The sequence below is a fragment of the Fukomys damarensis genome, unplaced genomic scaffold (assembly GCF_012274545.1).
Source record: "Fukomys damarensis isolate Sample0158 unplaced genomic scaffold, DMR_v1.0_HiC HiC_scaffold_36, whole genome shotgun sequence".
Lineage (NCBI taxonomy): Eukaryota > Metazoa > Chordata > Mammalia > Rodentia > Bathyergidae > Fukomys > Fukomys damarensis.
In genome coordinates, this window is record NW_022900948.1 from 15,209,822 (window position 1) to 15,229,064 (window position 19,243).

At 44.0% G+C, this 19,243-nt stretch overlaps 1 protein-coding gene across 6 annotated transcripts in view; it reads left to right on the plus strand.

The window, feature by feature from the left end:
* Window positions 1-19,243, plus strand: part of Frmpd1 (FERM and PDZ domain containing 1) — a 178,140-nt gene that overhangs the window by 156,253 nt on the left and 2,644 nt on the right. For all 6 annotated transcript variants that reach the window (XM_010619413.3, XM_010619410.3, XM_010619412.3 and 3 more), the window contains 9 exons: window positions 2,152-2,247; window positions 5,529-5,654; window positions 6,770-6,889; window positions 7,728-7,864; window positions 9,579-9,705; window positions 9,843-9,938; window positions 12,075-12,257; window positions 13,204-13,348; window positions 16,018-16,824. In XM_010619413.3, coding sequence (XP_010617715.1) covers window positions 2,152-2,247; window positions 5,529-5,654; window positions 6,770-6,889; window positions 7,728-7,864; window positions 9,579-9,705; window positions 9,843-9,938; window positions 12,075-12,257; window positions 13,204-13,348; window positions 16,018-16,824 — 1,837 coding nt within the window. The remainder of the gene's footprint in view (window positions 1-2,151; window positions 2,248-5,528; window positions 5,655-6,769; window positions 6,890-7,727; window positions 7,865-9,578; window positions 9,706-9,842; window positions 9,939-12,074; window positions 12,258-13,203; window positions 13,349-16,017; window positions 16,825-19,243) is intronic.

Here is a 19,243-nt window from a genome sequence, read left to right on the forward strand (position 1 = left end):
CCAGGTCAGTCACCTACAAAGAGAGACCCGTTCTAAAAAAAAAAAAAAAAAGAAAAAGAAAAAGAATCAGGGTACTGTACATGTTGGCCAGGTCACCTGCACAATAATTTGTTAAAATTTCTGTGACCCCGGTTTACTGGTGTATATGCTGAGCAGATAAGGATGGGTTTTATGATGTGAACCAGCTGCAAAACTGGTTCTGAATTTGCATGGGTGTGGCAGCTTAGAGGAACAAGGGTTCTGAGAGGGTATCTCTAGGAAGCCTTGCAGTGTGGGACCCTAAGAGGAAGTTTTGGGAGTACCTGCATCAGCCATGCAAGGAAGAGACTGTGAATCTGGTAGGAGTCATCCTTGTGACCTGCCTGTGATCACTTTAAAGGTTTAAAGGATAAAAAGAGTTGTTAAACATGTCCCCTTGAAAATGATGAGACTACTTCGAGGATGCACAGTCTAATGGAATCTGAAGTAATACGGTGGTATTTAAAATGTTTTTAACTTTACTCATAGTTAAAGAAATGGCAAGGAAAATATGACAGATTGACATTTGGTGCCTGGTAAATAAATACAAATAAGAAAAGAATATACACTTTGATGCTGAGAAAATAACTAGAGTCATGCACTAACTGGGCAGCTTTGAAAGTTAGGTTGAATATTTTGGGGTGGAACTTCCTATTAATTTGGAGTGTAAAATAAGGTATATATATATATATCTACACATCAATATTTTAAATAGCTATCACAAAAAAATGGAGAAATGGCTAATCAATTCTGATAATTAAACTCAATAGATTATTATAAAGCCATTAGAATTATAAATATTAGATATAAAATAGTATGTGGAATATGCGTTGGGTAAAAAAATGAACATAGAATCCTTCATATTCTGTTACTGCAACTCTCTAAAAGCTATGTACATGTATAGATAAAAATTGGAAGAAGCCTTAGAAAAGATCAAATGGTGGTAGTTGTATGATGTTGTTACGGATATGTTTAAATCACAAATAATCAAGTACTAAGGAAAAAATCCTCATGAGAGAAACCTAGAAAGTAAGATTTCTGAACATTCAAAGCCAGGGAGGTGAGATGACGGCAGAAGGAGCAATTTGAAATCCTGTATCCTGATCTAGTGTGAAATGGCACTGGAATCTTTTTCCTCCACAAAAGTACTGTGGTTAAAAAAAATTATAGAGTGCAATGATGATTTTCAGCCTTACTTAGAAGATACAAGATTCTATTAAATATTAATTTAGAAAATTCAAGACATCAGAAAAGGCTATCTGTTTTTTTTGGAAAATAGATGATAAACTTCTTCACTCTGGTGGGCTTTATACCCAAACTCTTTGTAGAGATAAGCAAAAGCAAAAGCAGTTCTAGCTGAAATCTTAGAGGCTCTAGAACTGCTCAATAGTTTTTTTTTTAAATAGTTTTGAGGATATAGCCCCCACAGGGATAAACATTTAGCTAAGCGCTTAGAGTTTAGTTTTTATGAGAGTTTACCCAAAGGAGTTTCTCCCAACCCAGCCTGTCCTACCTCAGGAAATCTGGCTGGCATGCGTTGGGCCACTGTATTGAGACCGCCCCTGTGCCTCCTTCCCAAAATGACCTGCAAGAGTGGCAGAATCCCTTAGAGATCTTGCAAATCTGTGGTGGGTTATGGTGAGTGATGATGGAGGGTATCTTCCTTTGGTGAGGTTTCATTATAGGGAATGCAGCATTAAAATGGGTACAGGGCTCTGAGGGAACATTCCACCCCACACACTCCATGCCAACCACATAAGGTAGGTTCATGAGTCTCAGACCCAATTCAAAGGGCATACATGCTGGGGATCTGGTTTGCCACAAGGGTGGCAGCCAGCACAGAAATAATCAGCTGATGGTACTGAGACCCTACACAGCTTATACAGCAGTTATCACCATGCTTATGGCAAGGCTTGCTCTTCTCCACCATCTGTCACATCTAACAGTTCTCATGAGTGTTCCTGCACAAAGTATACTTGTCCTTTGGAGGATTCAAAAATGTTCAGAAGCAACCCATTATGTGGTGAGATCAGGGGGAATCTCATTCTCTGAACCAGTCAGGGCTGAATATTTGACACACCCAGAAACTGAAAGGGTGTGTCAAGGACACAACAGTACTCTTGTGTTTTCCAGGGTAATTCTCTGCTGTGCATGCCCAATGTGCTCAAGCTGTACTTGGAGAATGGACAGACCAAAGCTTTCAAGTTTGAGGAAAACACAACAGTGAAGGTACTAAAAATAAACTTGAACCTCTTTCCCAGGAGAATACTGGCTCCAAGGACCCCAGGCTTCCTCCCCTATATCTGCCTTGATGGTCTTATAGTCACCATGGTCTGAGCACCTGAAATAAGACAAGTAATGTGTTATTTAATTACACAACAGCCAGCAGGATGGTGGGGTTTTTAATCATATATTGCAGGAAAGGAAATTAGGACTCAGAGAAGAGCATTGACTCTCCAGAGCATGTTACAACTCCTAAGCCTTCACCCTTAACCGCCAGACTTCCCTGCCCCTTGTCTATGGCTCTACCTGCTGCACAAACACTAGAGCAACTAAACACCAGATGAGATGCAAGGACAAGATAGGTGCCTGCATATTCTGTTCTGTTTTGAAATCAGTTCATCTTGTACTTCACAAGCTTCCCTACTTTAAATGCTCTTTGAGGGTTTTGGTAACCTGGTCAAGTGTGGTCTGTCTTCAGGAGCTTGAAGTACAGTTGAGGGAGGGTGAATATCCCAAGAACTCCTAGTAGTCCAGGGCAGGATGAAATAAGGGCTGTAAAGAGAGAAACCAGGACAGAAGTGCTATGTGTGCAGTGCAAAGCACTGTGTCTTCCATGCGGTCAGGACATCAGCCAAGACTTCTGCCCTTCTACATAAAAAGGAATTTTTTTAGAAATGAATTAAACAAGAGCTCTTCCTCTGGCATTTTTTATCAAAGTGGATTGGCATGGAAGGGGTGATTTATTTAAAGTGAGCTCCTTTTTGGTGGCCAAAAACTCTTTAGGGTGATTTACAATAAAAGTCTGCATCACTGGGAAATTAAATCCAAGAAGATGGAAGTGAATGAGGACTTAGCCAATATGATACTGGCTAAACTTACTATAGTAGCCTTTTTTTTGGGGGGGAGGTGGTACCTGGGGAATGAATCTAGGCCTTTACATTGAGCTACATCCTCAGCCCTTTTTAAATATTTTTTTTTAATTTTCTGGAGGCAGGGTCTCACTGTATTTTTCAGGCTGGTCTTCATGTTGTGATCTTCCTACTTCGACCTCCCAGAGTGCTGGGATTATAAATGGCCAAATTTTATAAAACAAATCTTTTAGTTTTTTTATGAAAGAGAGAAAAGCAGCTATAAACAAATCTTATAGGTAAAAAAAAATCATTGTCAGTTCATCAGTGACTTCTCTTCCCCTTTTCCTTGCCAAGGGGAAAAAAAGCTTCTGATACTAGAAAACTCTTTCCTGAATCAAAGAAAATAATGTCATTTGACCCAGTGAACATTTACTGACACCTTTTCTGTACCAGACATTTTGGTATCACTTGGCTATTGGTGGCACAGAAATGAATTGCCCAGGGTCATATCCTTAGGAAGTCTAGAGAGTTGAAGGGGGCCAAGATGAGGACAGCTTACTAGGAAACAAGGTACAGTATGTTCAGAACCACGAAAGCGAGACAGAAATGGTGTGGTATGGGTTCAGGGGAGAGAGTCTCCAGCTGGGTAGTGAGGAAAGGCCTCCAGAGAACAGTGGCCTACATGGCAGACCTGGGAAGAGGAATGGACATTTGACAGGAATGGGCCAGGAATGGCAGGGAGGTGGCAACCAGGTGTGGGTACAGCACCAACAAAGAACCAGAGATGAACAAAGTTGGCAAAAATATGTTTGCAAGCCGCGTGCGCTGGAGGAAGGGACAGAAGATATAGTGGGAGGAGTGATAGTACACTTGATATTTGAGACCCTTGAATATTAAGCTGAGGAGTTAGGAGTTTGGCCAGTGAGCCATGGGAAGCCACTGAATATTCTCAAGCATGGGAGAAAGTAGCTGTTACAAGGCTTAGATAAGTTCCTGTGGATCAGGATTCAGCAAACTTTAAAAGACCAGGCAGTAAATGTTCTAGATTTTCTGGGCCATTGGGTTTCTGTCACAGTTATTTAACTCTGCCATTGTAGCAAATGGGAGCATGGCTTTGTTCCTGTGGAACTTTTAGTACAAAAATAGGCAGTGGGTTGAGCCCAACCCCTGCACTAGATGGGAGGCGGAGAACAGAGGCGGCAGGAGAGTCCATGGAACACCATTCTACAAAACCAGGAGAGAGGTATGAACTCAAACCAAGGTAAATGTGGGAGAATGGAGAAGGGACAGAATTAAGACAGAATTTTCATCGTGGCCTGGCATACAGAAGATGCTGAATGAACACTGTTGAATTTCAGAAGCACATAGGCTTTCAGGACTTAACCATTGGTTAGGTATAGTGGGTAGTGGAGCCAAGCAAAGAAAGGATTCAGAACTAGGAGTCATGAGGAGCAGGTAGCCCCTAATGATTTGGGATTACTAAATGTGAGGTTCTGGCAGAACTTCTATAATGAAGCAGTGATAGTTATTCATCAATGAGAGTTATAAATGAAAACACTGAGCATATAGATCCTGAGCAGTTTGTCAAGGGATACACATCTGGTGTTAGGTCTAGAACCCATCACTTAACTTTGCTACACAATCTTTTACCAAGAAATATAACTTATTAAAAATTAATATTAAATTTTTTTTTTGACACAGGGTCTCACTATGTAGTTGAGACTGACCTGGAACTCACTTTGTAGCCCAGGCTGGTCTCAAACTCACAGCGATTCTCCTGCCTCAGCCTTCCAAGTGCTAGGATTACAGGCGTGCACCACCATGCCTGGCTTAATATTAAATATTGATGAAGGAAATAAATATGGCTCTGGGACAGAGACTAATAGGAGCAGTGACATTTAGATGCACTGGCCAGAGAAGGCCTCTCTGAGGAGGTGACTTTTGAGCAAACACTTGAAGGATTAGAAACAGATGTGTGTAGTGGGAAAAGTGTACAGGGCAGAGGGAACAGCACATGTGAGTGCCCCAAAGTCTGCATGATGACTGAGGGCTGCTGTAGTGAACCAGGGCCTGGTAACTAGCATGTCACAGCACAGTATGAATTGTTCCATCCTCCCAGCCATTTAGAGAAGGTAGACATCCTCATCTTCCATTTCATTTCACAGAGAAATTATCTGAGGTCAGAAATGTAGGTCATTTTCCCAGAGTCAAACATCAAGTGTATGGTTAGACTTAATCTAGAGAGCACTTGTCAATACAGACTGGGAACTCAGGAGAGTTCTGTGGGTACATGAAGTAGTGGCACAGGGTACAAGAGGCTGGAACCTTGCCTGGGTTCACAGTGGACCCAACAGTATGGGCTTTTCCCTGTTGAGGAGCAGTGAGAAGGCTAGGAAAGGCCTCCCTGGGTGACCCTGCACTGTCTGTGTCTGCTAGGACATCATCCTCACAGTGAAAGAGAAGCTGTCGATCCGCAGCATCGAGTACTTTGGACTGGCCCTGGAAGAGCAGTACAACATCTCCCGGCTGCATCTGTTACACGAGGAGGAGCTCATCCAGCAGGTAGGGAGGGCAACACCTGCTCTGGGGAGGCATGAGCAGGGCTGGCTCAGACCTCAGCCAGAACATTAGGGGACTCACGTCAGCACATCTGCAGGTTTGATGCACTTTTAGACACAGAGCTTGCTCAGTCTGGGACTAAAAGGTTAGAGATCAGCCCTGATTTTCATCTGCTCCTATGAGGTGGGAAGGGCAAAATAAGAATCTTATTTTGCAGATCTGAAAGTAGAGGCTAGAGAGGCAAGATAATTTTCTCAAAATTACACAGCTGACAGAGCCCCTGATCTTTTGCACCCGCTGCCTTTGAGCTGTAAGGAAAGCATTGGTTTCTATGTCCAAGTTTCTTTTTGTGGGACTTAGTCTCTGAGCTGGCCCCTGAAGGCAAGATAGGGCAAACACAGCCAGTCCATGTGCACCACTAAATCGTTTGGCCATTCCGTAATTTGCTGTACCAGCTTCTTAAAGCCAAACACAGATCAGCTCAACAAATCCTCTTTGGATATGTGGCATTACAAACATGGGTAGGAGTTCAACAATAAAAAAGGGGATAGGGGCTTTAAGCAGGGGAGCAGCATGAGGAAGGCATGAGCTCAGGGAAGACACTCTAAGAATCCCTCTGTGTATGGGATCCCCAGTTAACCACCTATTAGGTTTGCTCTTGCAGACTCTTTTTTAAAATCACTTGTACTCCATCTGCATCGACAAAGAAAATAAAATTAAATCCCTAAGAAAATTTAACTTCAAAAAGCAAAGCATGGAATAGTAAATGGACTGTATTACTAGTTGTGGAAAAGGAAATAATATGGACCTATCAAAGTGCATCTATGACTGGACTGTCTCTGGGAGGGCACTTAAGAGTCCGGAGAGGGGTTTCCTCTGGAAAGGGGAAAGGAGAAGCAAGTCAGGGGGAAATATCACTCTTTTGAACCTGTAACATTTTCTCCCCATGGGAAAGAAAGATCAGGAGCAAAGGTCGACAGCTGCCTTAGAAAGCACTAAAGTAGAAACCGGGGACTATCTTTCATTGTCTTTTTCACTTTCAAAGTTGTTTTGTGGGATCAAAGGTCAGAAGCATTCGGAAGACTAACAGTATTTTCTGTCTTCTTTACCCATGGCAGGTGGTAGAAAGGGAGGAGTCACATGACTCCCGTTGCCTCTTCAGGGTGTGTTTTGTCCCCAAGGACCCCCTGGACCTCCTGAAAGAAGATCCTGTGGCTTTTGAATACCTCTACCTGCAGGTGACTGGGTCTGTGCTTACTGAAATAACAGTTGTGTCTTCAAAGATGGCATGTGGAGCTATTCTGAACATGAGCTCGGGGCAATTAACCCCTGGCAGCCCTGGCAGGGATTATCTTTTTCTGAAGAACGTGACTGATTATCCTTCAGAATTCTCTTTACTGTTCCGGGGTTGTTGTAATGGGGAGATATGCAATACAATAATGGAAGTTCGGAGCAGTCCTCAATGTGAGTGATACGTTTCCTAATACCACTTAAGGATTGTTGTCATTTCAGTTTTTATTGCTAAAAGGGCTTTGCTTTAAGTGCTTCAAAGCCTCCTGTTAGAGTTGATGAAACTGAGTCTTGAAAAGGTCATGTGCTTTGTCTGGGTCACCCCCTTAGTAGCAGAGCCAAATGCTAGTTTCTTAACCCCTAACCAAGTATTCACCTCTACTTCCCTAGGCAAGATTTAGTATGTCATTTTTATTTGAATGAAAAGAATCCTTTGGGAGGCATAACTATTCTACTGAGAAGATCACCTGGACTAGGGGGATTAACTCACCTAAAGTATTACAAAAAAATAACAATAATAGCAATAACATTATCAGTGCCTTATATTTATATAGTACTGTGTGACTTGACCTGCTTTCATAGGCATTATCTTACTTAAACTTTGCAGAAACTCTGTAAGGTAGATTCAACTATCTGCATTTAGCAGTGGAAGATACCAATATTCAGAGTCACTTAACCGGGTCACATCACCAGGAACTGTCAGAGACAGGTCCTTTCACCTGAGAGAACCAGAGGATGCAATATGCCTGTTCTTGTTTCCCAACTCCTCTACCTGATTTCTTCTAGAGCTGCAGTGATGTGCTTCAGGAGCGCTTTGCTGTGGAAATGAAATGCAGCTCTGCACTCCGGCTTGCAGCCCTGCATATCCAGGAGCGGATCTATGCATGTGCCCAGCCACAGAAAATCTCTTTGAAATACATAGAGTAAGTGGCAGGGGACAGCAGCTGTGCTGCATTGGTGACATTGGCCTCTGTCCAGGCTGGCCAGACTCCACAGGAAGCTGGTATTCACCCCTGCCCACTCATCTGTCCTTGTCTTTGTATCCATTTCCCTCTCTATCTTTTTCCACCTGGCTTGGTTTCCCCCAGATGTCAGAACCTGGCTGCTCCCTCGGGGACAGAAGCCAACTCCAGATGGAATGACTCGGGATCCCCTTGTACAATCCCAGCCCCTAGGAGGATGTCTTGGGCAGTCAGCAGACAACTTCAATGTCTTCTAAGAACACAAAAGCCTTGCAAATGTATTCTTTCTACATTTGTGAACCAATTTCTATTACATTAAACCCCAACTAGGGTAGTTTCAAGTACCAGGATCCCAGCACCTCTTGATTCCGAGCTTAGAATTGCTTTGAGTGGTACCACCCAGGTTTGCTAAGCCCCTCTCCATGTCTCAGCTCTTTCCTGCCTCGACATCAAAATCATATGGGGAATCGTGTTCTTAAAATGGAATAGATCTTTGGCCTTTTGCCTAATGTACTGAGTCATTTCTCTTGGGAATGGGATCTGAGATGCTGCAGTGTGTGTGTGTCTGTGTGTGTGTGTGTGTGTGTGCATATGCGTGTGCACCAGAGTTATTCTTCTACTGAGCCACACACCTAGCCCTGATGAGGAGGAGGAGGAAGAGGAAGAGTGTACCTTGGGCCTTTGTACTGAGCTACATCTCCAGTATTCTTTAAGTTTTTTTTATTTTTTCTGCTTTAATTGAGTTTATTGGTACATTTTAGGGATACAGTACAGTTACATTCATTGTTGGGATCTTGTACCTCTACATGACAAGTCTTGGTTCTCATTTTTTCCCCTTGTCCCTGCGCTCCAAAAATTTTTTTAATTTGGGAGATAAGGCCTCACAAAGTTGCCAAAGTTGGCCTCAAACTTGGAATCATTTTGTCTCAGCCTCCTGATTACCTGGGGTTACAGGCATGCAATGGCTTTGAGATGCTGTATTTTTAACAAGTTTGTGGGGGCTCTTGAGACTGCTAGGCTAATACCATTCTAAAACTTGGCCTTGGGATTTCACAGGTGCTCTGTGTTTGAGCGTGTTTGAGCGGAGAATGTAGCCCAGTGGTAGAGTGCTTGCCAACCATGTGCAAGGCCCCAAGTTTGATCTCCAGCACCACAAACAAAACAAAACAACAAAAGTGTGCTGTATATGTGGTCATCCACACATGTTGTAGTGAAAAAGATTGAGAACTCTTTTTTATTTTTTATTTTTTTGGTTTTTTGAGACAGGGTCTCACTATATAGTGAAACTGACCTGGAACTCACTGTGTAGCTCAGGCTGGTCTCGAACTCACAGCGATCCTCCTGCCTCAGCCTCCTGAGTGCTGGGATTACAGGCATACGCTGCCACGCCCGGCCAAGATTGAGAACTCTTGACTCACTCGTGGAATATCACACCACACCAGAATGCTAGATGGTGTTTGATTCTTGGATGGCTGCTGTGATGATTTTTGTGGAATATATAATTTGTGTCTATAAGGAGAAAAGGGAGGTTAGAGAAGAAAGGTCTTATACTGAAAAAGGCTCGTGACTGCTGTATTATAGGAACACTAATAAGAACTGAATCAAATATGATTATGCTCTTCATTAGAGCCAAGTACACTATAAAAATGGGCCTCTTTGCAATGTCTCATGGCAGGAAGGACTGGGGAATAGAGAACTTTATATCTCCAACTTTACTCCGAAACATGAAAGGCAAAGATATCAAGAAAGCCATTAGTTTCCACATGAAGAGGAACCAAAACTTGCTGGAACCCCGACAGAAGGTAATGTAGCTGTAGCCCCTGCTAGCCCACCCAGCTGTCTATTGTGAAACTTCAGGGAAAATGTTTCCAAAATTGCTTGAATTTTAGGCAAGTGAGTAATCTGTCTTTAACAATCCTTTTTTATTTTTCAATTGAAGCAACTTATCTCTGCTGCTCAGCTACGTTTAAATTATCTACAGATCCTTGGAGAACTAAAGACATATGGTGGAAAAATCTTTAATGCTACTCTGATGGTATGTATCCAAGAACTCTGAAGTCCTATTCCTATGTTGGGCTTCAGAAATACTCTGCAAATCTTTGTATCTTTTATAAATCCTAGAATTCCTGAGGACTCTGCCATGTACTAGAATTTGTTGGGGAAACTAAATATTATGCCACTGGCGAGTATTTGTTGTGTCCTTGCTTACTACCAACACATTGAAAGATGCTGGGTCAGGCAGAGCTGAGTCAGACATGACTTCTGCCCTCAAGTATAAAGCAAGCTCCGCCGTTCATGCGAAGTCACAAAGTAGTAGAGGGCTACTGCTGCGGAGTTTAAAAAGAGAGGGTACCAGGACGGACTTAGATGGGGTCTAAGAAGTGAAGGCATTAAGGGCAGGCAAGAAGGGTGAATGGGGCCGGCCTTAGTTCAGAGGAAAGGCATTTTGGGGAAAGGGTGTTGTAAGTGGTGCACTATGAAGCTCTAGATACATAAAGAGGAAGAGGAAAAATTGGGACTCAGAAAGAAAAGTCAGGAAGTTAGTCTGACTGCCAGGCCAGGGCCCTCATAGTTCAGAAGAAGAGAAGAATGGAGAGGTGGGCCTAAGAAGGAGCAAGAGAAACAGAAGAGCCTTGTACTGTGTCATTCTTTCTCGTATTCCTTTTTGGGGCCCAGGCCTCGAGCACATGGTTTTCAGTAGTCTGTGTCTGAGGATGTGACTTAAGAGAACTGTCCCCCACCCCATAGTCAAGAACCCCAGAACTCTCCAGCACAGTGCCAATTTGCATACCATTAGAAGGGGTTTTTTAAGCTGGGTGTGGTGGCGCACCCCTGTAATCCCAGCACTCAGGAGGCTGAGGCAGGAGGATGGCCTTGAGTTTGAGACTAGCCTGGGCTACATAGTGAGTTTCAGGTCAGTGTCAACTACATAGTGAGACCCTGTCTCAAAAAAAAAAAAAAAAAAGAAGGGTTTTAAAAATATATATTAACAAAACTGCTTTTAGAGAATGTAATGTGCCTCTCAGTTCTTTTCAGTGCTGGGTCCATTTACTCAGACTGCTGACTAACAATGTGGATGGAAGAAGAGAATCAGTGTTTTGAAGGAAAGAAAGAGCATTGGGTAGTTGGGAAAAGGAGAAAAATAGATGGAGTCTTTGTGTAAATAAGAGATCTAAAAGGTAGAAAAGAGATTGCATCACAGAAACGAGGCTTTAAAGGCACAAGAAAAACTCTCCAGTGTTTTCAAGGGCTGAGTTCCTGTCCCCAGCCTCCCTGTACCTTTCCTGTCTAAAGAAAGAACAGGTAATGGGGAAAAGCAGCCAACCACAGAGTGGCTCAAGCATTGGCTTGCTGGGTGCTGGGGGCTACAAATCAACTCTAATGTCAGAAAACATAACACGGAATATTTTTTTGAGGGGATACCAGGGATCACACTTGGGTCCTAGCACTTATGAAGCAGGCAGTGGAACCACTGAGCTAGATCCCTGGCCCCTATAACGTAGAATATGGAGCATGAAATGATTAGAATAGACTTATTCTATTCATGCTCAGTGCATGTAAAGAAGAGGTGGCAATGGGAACAGCACAAAGAAAGGGGGATGTGTGGTTTTAGAAACCAAACTTACTACTTGAAATTCTCTCTCTCTCTCTCTTTTGTTTTGTTTTGTTTTTTATTTTTTGAGACAGGGTCTCACTATGTAGTTGAGACTGACCTGGAACTCACTATGTAGCCCAGGCTGGTCTCGAACTCATGGCCATCCTCCTGCCTCAGCCTCCTGAGTGCTGGGATTACAGGCATACGCCACCATGCCCTGCTCTGAAATTCTCTTAAAGCCAAGGAATGGAATTGAAAGTCTCTAATTCCCTGAAAGGCAGATACGTTTTGTAGGTAGTAGTAGTTTTGGTATAAACTTGTAAAGAAGTTTCAGGATTTCAATAGGTAATAATGACAGGAAAGTGGCTGTATTTATGGAACAGGTTAGAGTCTTACAGGAGATAGGCTTATTCTTAATTTAGCTTTAGATGGCTCTCAGGCTTGGCAACAGTCTCGGGGAGTAGCAGTGTGGACCTAAAGTAGATATCACAGAGTTAGCAGTGAGAGATATTACATTTGTGAAGTATTTTCACTAGCTTCTGAATGGATCCTGATTCTCCTTCCACCTGTCTGCAGTTACAGGATCGAGAATCTTACATTGCCCTTCTAGTTGGAGCCAAGTATGGGATTAGCCAAATTATCAACAGCAAACTCAACATCATGTCCACATTGGCAGAGTTTGCCAACATCAGCCGTGTAGAACTGACAGAAGAGTCTGAGAAAGTGAGCATGGTCAAAGTATATCTTCAGGACATTAAGGTAACAAAGTGGGGAGAGGTTCGGAAATCCAACTTCTGGAGTTTGGGGCTAAATTATCCTATGGTAATTTATATGAGTTTTGAACAGTAATAAAGTTTAATGTTCAGGCCAGGGATTTAGCTCAGTGGTGCGGCCGCCTGCCTTGCAAGCACAAGGTCCTGAGTTTGATCCCTGGTACCAAAAAAAAAAGTTTGATGTTCAATATCTGCTTACTATCCTGCCCTATCAAATGGAAAGTGGTAAACACAGTACATTATCTTGAGAAGACCTAAGTGGATATTTTTTAGTCTTTGTTTATTTATTTGTCTTTGCATAAATTGAACTGGACCATATGCTTTCCTGATGGAAAATTCTGAACCAAATTTAGTTGGATTCAGGTAGATGCAGGAACACCAAAGGATTTTATCATATATAGAGGACCAGAATGGCTGCCCAAGAGTTTTGAGTGGTAGAATTTAAAATGGATAAAAAGTTGAAGGTATTGAGCCTCTCTGGAAGGCTCTGTATTTATCTTTCCCTCCCTTGATTTAACCCAACAGGCTCAGAATGGTGTTTTATTCTTCATATCCCTCCTTCCCTTATTCTTCATTTGTTTCTTTTTGCTTTTTTAAATAAGGTTTTGAAAGGATCTCACTATATGAATGAGTAGGGTGGAAGGGCGGAGGGGGGTTGGGGGTTGGGGTGGAGGTGATAGAACAGGAAGAAACTGTACAGATTGAAAGGGAAGAGCTCTCATTCATATGCGAGTGTGTATGGACATTAATTAGCATGTGTGATTCTGCATGTGTGTGCATATATGGCATTGAGATCCTTACATGTAAGAATATGGGGCATGACAAGACCTATTTGTGGACCATGGCTGGGTTTCTTTGGAATCTTTCATTGGCCCCACAAGACCTTGTCCTTTGGCCCTTTGTAAACAGAAGAGTTCTCCTTGTTTTCAAAGGTTCTGACATTGCTGCTGGAATCCAGCAGTGCAAAAGACCTAGCCTGCCTGATTGCTGGGTACTACAGGCTGTTTGTCAACCAAGATATCTCCATTTTTCTCTGGCCTGGAAGTAGACAAGTACACCGGATATCTGCTGAAGAAGGTGAGGCCCCAGCTCTTGCCCCAGTAAGCATAGTAGGCCCATTTTATTGGTCTCAGAGGTAAGAGCAGGCTAGAGAGGAATGGTGAATGGAGTTGAGCCAAGACTCCAACTGAGTGAATGAGAGATATTTCTCCATTTATTTCCATGGAAAGTGTTGCTTTTTTGTGTGTGTCAGGGATCGAAGTTAGTACCTCGTGCTTGCCAGGCAGGTGCTGTGCCACTGAGCTACATCACAGGCCCCATGCTCTTTCTTAAATACTAAAGATACTTTCTTTGCATCTGAAATTCTCCTAAAACTAAGGGATACTGTTGAAGGTCTCTAATTCCCTATAGTAGTTCTTAAATTATCTCTAAAATTCGTTGTATTTTGTCACTATTTCTCAGCAAAAAGATATAATGTGTTCAAAAAAATTAGCTCGTTCTCTTCTATGCCTCTGTGCTCTGTAATATTCTCTTCAGTTGTAGTAGAAATTTTCAATCTTCCATGTTTAGAAGAAAGGGGTACCTGGAGACAAAGGGAACTTAAAATCATAGCAAGTCAGGAATGAAGAAGTAGTGGCTAGCTAGGCTCCCAGGCTGACTTCCAGTGTCCATCACCCAGCTTTTGCTGCAGCACCATTTTAATGATGCAGCACTTTCCCAGTGGAATGTTGATAAATGTTTAACAGTTGTCTCTACAGGTGGAAAAAACTCTGACTAGAAATAGTCGCCTAATTCTGTGGTATAAGCACTCCCATCAAGGCTAGTTTGAAGCTACCAACATGATGCTACTGAATGTAGAGGTGGGAAAAGATGCTCAATAGCTTGCCACTGTGTAGTGTTTCCTTCATATGAGTGAAATAGGCAAAAGCCATTTCAAGAGAACAGACAATAGTAAAATAAAGTAAAAGGTCATCCCAGGTCATCTGTGGGGAATTGGTTTTACAGCTCCCCCAGGGTTACCAAAATCCACAAAAGTTCAAGTACCTTCCATAAAACAGCATAGAATTTGTATATAACTTACACTTGTCCTCTTGTATACTTTAAATCATGTCTAGATTACTTATAATAGCTAATATGCTATAAATGCTAGGACTGTAGCTATTGTACTATATTGTTTAGGGAATAAATAAGAAACAAAGCCTGTACATATTCAGCACAGAGATGATTTTTTTTTCCCGAATATTTTTAACCCATGAATCTATAGGTGTAGAACTCATGGACAGGACTGACTATAGTTAGGAAGTGATGAGTTTGGGCATTCGTTTTCTTTGTTTTTGTGCAGTGCATTTATGAATAGCAGATACCTCAGTGTCTGGTCAGGGAGACAGAGTGTGAAGGCAGTCCTGTTGGAGGTGGAAGGCAATTTTGCTGCTGTTGCTGCTGCTGCTAGGGCTGGGGCTGCAGGGCAGGCAGCAGTCATCAGAGAAAGTGCCTCAGAGAGGGCAGGAACTGTAATAGATCTTGAAGAACAGATGACAAAGGCAGACAGATCACTCAAGGAGTGGAAACATGGAGGCATGTCAACAGGACAAAGTCAGAATCTGTGAGTTCTGTGTATGACTGGAGCATGGTGGAGAAGGTAACCAGGCTGCTGAGGAGGGGTCACACCATCCTTGCTTGTTGCAAGGATGCTGAAGAGGGATCAGAGTCACACACTGAGAATGGCAACAGACTGTGCCATAGGGGGTCAGGGCCATCTTCTGAAGGGGTGACTAGACAGTGGCAGAGGGGTCAGGGTCATCCTATGAGGGAGTGACTAGGCTGCAGATGTAAGAAAGACTGATCTTGTGGAGGGGGTGACTACACTGGGAAAAGGGTCTGGGCCACCCTGTGGAGGGTCTGACTAGACTGGGTCAGGACCTTCCTGTGAGAGCCAGTGAGGAGACTCCAGAGGAGGAGAGCAGGTCGAGACCATCCTCTGAGAGAGGCAACAAGGCTATACTGTGAGAACCTTCCACCCTCACAGGACAGATTCAACTCCTCCCTCTAAGCAAGAGAAACCATACATACCAAGGTTTCAGCAGGGTAAGATGTAATCAGAGTTTTATGGGAGAAAATGTCAATGTCCCACACCTGCCACCATGAGTTCCTCCTGGGTACCTGCAGCTAGATGAATTTTTAGTATCCTAAAAGGCCTATAATACCAGGAGATTCCCAAGGCCAGGCTTCAGAATGGTGTCAACCTAGTAGGCTCAGAATTCCCCAAAAGTTCTTAAAAATAAATCCTTAGGTTCCAGTCCCCAGCAGTTTGATTTAGTTCATCAGGGTAGGACTGAGGACCTGTTTTGTGTCTCAAGTACAATTTCTCATATGAGTTTGATTCTCAGGACAGAGGTGAGATTTCAGGAGGGACTTAAATTTGGATGAGGCTGCCCATGGCAGAGGGAAATCCAATAAAATACCCATAACATCTCCATAAATAGACACATCTCCTTGTAAGGAGAGATGGATTAATCCTGTCTCCTTAGGTGGCTCAGATAGCTATGGGACAGATGCCCTGATGGTATAGAAAGAAACTGGAATTTGGAGTCCTTGGAATCCTGTAGCAGTCAGTTCAGCATGATTTGTGCCCTTCTGGAACCCAGCTTTCTAATAGGATGGGGTAGGGTAGCAGGACCTATAGGCACCTGCTATAACCGGCACTGTCCTAGATGCTGTTTTTACCCTCAGAATCCCCTGTGTTGCAGGCTACGAGTCCAGGGCCTGCAGTGACTCAGAAGAGTCCTCTGAAGTGGACTGTGTGCTGGAGCCTCTCTGTAACAGACATCTGATGAAGGTGGGCCCCTGTAGGCCACTCATGGAAGAGGAGCTGTCCCCCAGCAACAGCCTCACACCTGAGGTGGCCAGGAGGGGCCCAAGCACCTGTGGGGCCAGCAGCACAACAGATAGTGCTGAGTCCGAGGCATCTGACTCAGCCAACACTGAGAGCCGAGGCTGCAGGACCAGCGGTTCAAGTGAGTCCATGGATGCCCTGGAAGAAGATGACTTAGACGCCTGCTCCTCCAGCCGGTCTGGATTCTTCCACTTCAGCTCACCAGGCTTCTCAGAGGGTCTTGATCCCAACAGCCAAGAGGAGAAAAACAGGATTGAGACCAGTGGCTTCCTCTGTCTCTTGGACCTGGCCCAGAGTGCCAACCCTCAGTGCCAGAAGACACAGTGTTCCCAGAGTTCTGCTCCCGAAACCTGTAGCTGGGGACCAGAACTGACCATGGGCAGGCTGGACCCCAGGCTGTATGAGGGCAGCCGGACTGATTATTACAGCCTGTGCTCCAGTGTCTCCCCAGCCAGCCACCTGAGCGACAGTTCAGAGAGCACAGCTTCCCGGCAGGGGGGTGTGCCAGCGGTCTGGGGCCAGCAGGGCTGGACTGAGGCCCAGCCCATCTCCACGCTGGAAGGCCTGGCCCTGCACCTGCCGCTGGACTTTGAGGATGGCAGCTCGGATGAGGAATACTATGATGCGGCTGACAAGCTCACACCCCCAGACACCCTCTCAGGTGAGGCCTTCGCAGCAGGTCTGCAGCTCACAGGCAGCTTCAAAGGGCCATGACCAAGTCTGAGAGGGAGATGTGCATAAAATAGGATCCTTGTTCACTCTTGAGGAGGCAGACCCAGATTCCGCGGGCCAAATTACAAGCATTATGGCTGTAACTCAGGACTGTGAGTAAACAGAGATGGGAGCAGTTTGTCCCACAGCAGGAATCCTGGAAGGCTTCCTAGAAGGGGTGAAAACCTGGCTGGGTCTTGTAGAGTGGGAAGAGTTCATAAAAAAGAAAAAGACTTGACAAGAGTGCCTAGCAGAGGGAGTGTTGTGTCATTGCTGACCTTGAGGCTACCTTAAATGAGACCTTGAAGCAACAAAAACCTAACAGCACTGATGGCACTGAAGGCCCTCTGGAGTCCAAGGGACCCTGAAATCAAAAGGCAGGGGGTGTGTTGGCTTTGTTTCTGCCAGGCTCCTTGTATGTTCCCCACGAAGAGTGTGGAGTGTCCTTCCATACAGAATGACTTCCCAAACCAACCTGAGTCTTGTAAGTTACATGTGCAGACACACAACACACACACACACACACACACATTACACTCTGAAGGAAAAATATTGGAAACAGTACATAGACATGGAGGGTGACCTCCAAGGGTCTGGGAGAGCTGCTGCTCTTTCCTTTTGCTCTCTGAGCCTGTTCCTCCTACCCTCCAGTGGGTTCCCTTGCTCTGAGGAAAAGGCTCGTTCCTGGGAGGGCTGTTTGAAGGCCTCTGGGACAGAGCCTCTGCCCCACTCTCTCTCTCTCTGCCCCTGCTTTCTCTCCCGCTCTCCCTCCTCCTTCCTTCCCTTCCTGAGCCCCCTGCACAACCCTGCCACCTCATTGTGTTTTGGGACGTGTGGGGGTCAAGGCATTAATTTCCTAGCTATAGGGAAATTTTTTCATAAGAAGTTTCTTTTCTATTTTCACTTATAAATTTCCAGTTTATTCATTTTTTATTAGTACATGATTGCAGTGCATAATGTTTACATTCCAAGCTGTTTCCCACTCTGGTCTTTGCACCTCTCTTTGCTGTGATCCTCGGTCAGGTCTCAAAGGGAAGGTCACCTCTTGTGAGGACTATTGGACAGGGCCCTTTTATAGGAGTCTGTTCCCAGAATTAAAGTCCACAGGTGACACCATTTCTCAGGAAGGGAGCCACTGTGGTGCTGAGCAGAGCCCAGGACTGTGCTCCTTCTCTGGGCCTCAGAACTCCTTTAGTCACTGACTACAGGTAGCTCAGGCAGCACCTCTCAAACATGGCTGAGCATCAGAATCACCTGAGAGAACTTGTTTAAAACTATAGATCCTCGCTGCTAGCTTCAGACATTCTGACTTAGGAGGTCTGAGACGTGGCCTAGGCTTTGATATGATACAGTGCCACTAGATTGGCAACAACTAGTTGAGTACCTGAGCCTCTGATTCTCCAGTACTCATCCTGACGCTTCTGGCTGAACTCCAAGACTTCTTCATAACAGTGCTTGTCTTAGAAAGATCCACCCAGCATGCTTAAACCTTTCATTTCTGTGACCAAGGGGCAGGGTCCCTATTTGTCAAAAGAAAGCCCCTTTGGAACCTCCCACACAAAATGACAATAATAGCAAAAAGAACAGTAGCTCTGTCTTTTGAGCGCCTACTAGGCACAGGCCTTGTGCCAGGCACTAGCACTAATTCATCTAATCTGCATGGCAGTGTTTGTTGGTACCATTGGTACTAACTGACTTGAGTTAATGTGAGCACGAAGGAAGAAGTGCCAGAAAGGTACAAGAGCTTGTAGATTGTTGGTGGGATCAAGAACTGGGTTCAAACATGGATGGCAACCAGGGCAGAAGTCTGGGTCGCAGAATTCCTCATCTGTATTATCGGGATATCGTAGCTGGGAAGGATGGGCTATACTTTTATTCTTCATTTTTAATCTATACATTTCAGTTTAAAATCCTGGGGAACTTGTGGCTGACTGGACCATATACCTGACCACTTGACTGGTGTCAGGGGAACCTTTATTAATAATTCTGTGGGTTGAGGATGTGGCTCGATAGTAGTGTACTTGTCTAGCATGAATAAAATCCTGGGTTTGATTCCCCAGCATGACCAAAAAATAAATAACAACAACAATAACAATCATAATTGTTATTCAAGCAGACAGCCATTCGGGAGATGTAATCCCCTGAAAGAAAATCTGGAATAAATTTTGTGTGACCAAAAGACAAATAAATCTCAAACAACCAAAAATCAAAAACTATGAAAATGATTATTCCCATCTTACAGATGAAGAAATTGAGGAGGGCTGGGGATTTAGCTCAGAGTTGCCACCGCCTGCTTCGCAAGCACAAGGACCTGTGTTCTGTGTTCAATCCCCAGTACCAAAAAAAAAAAAAAAAAAAAAAAAAAAAAA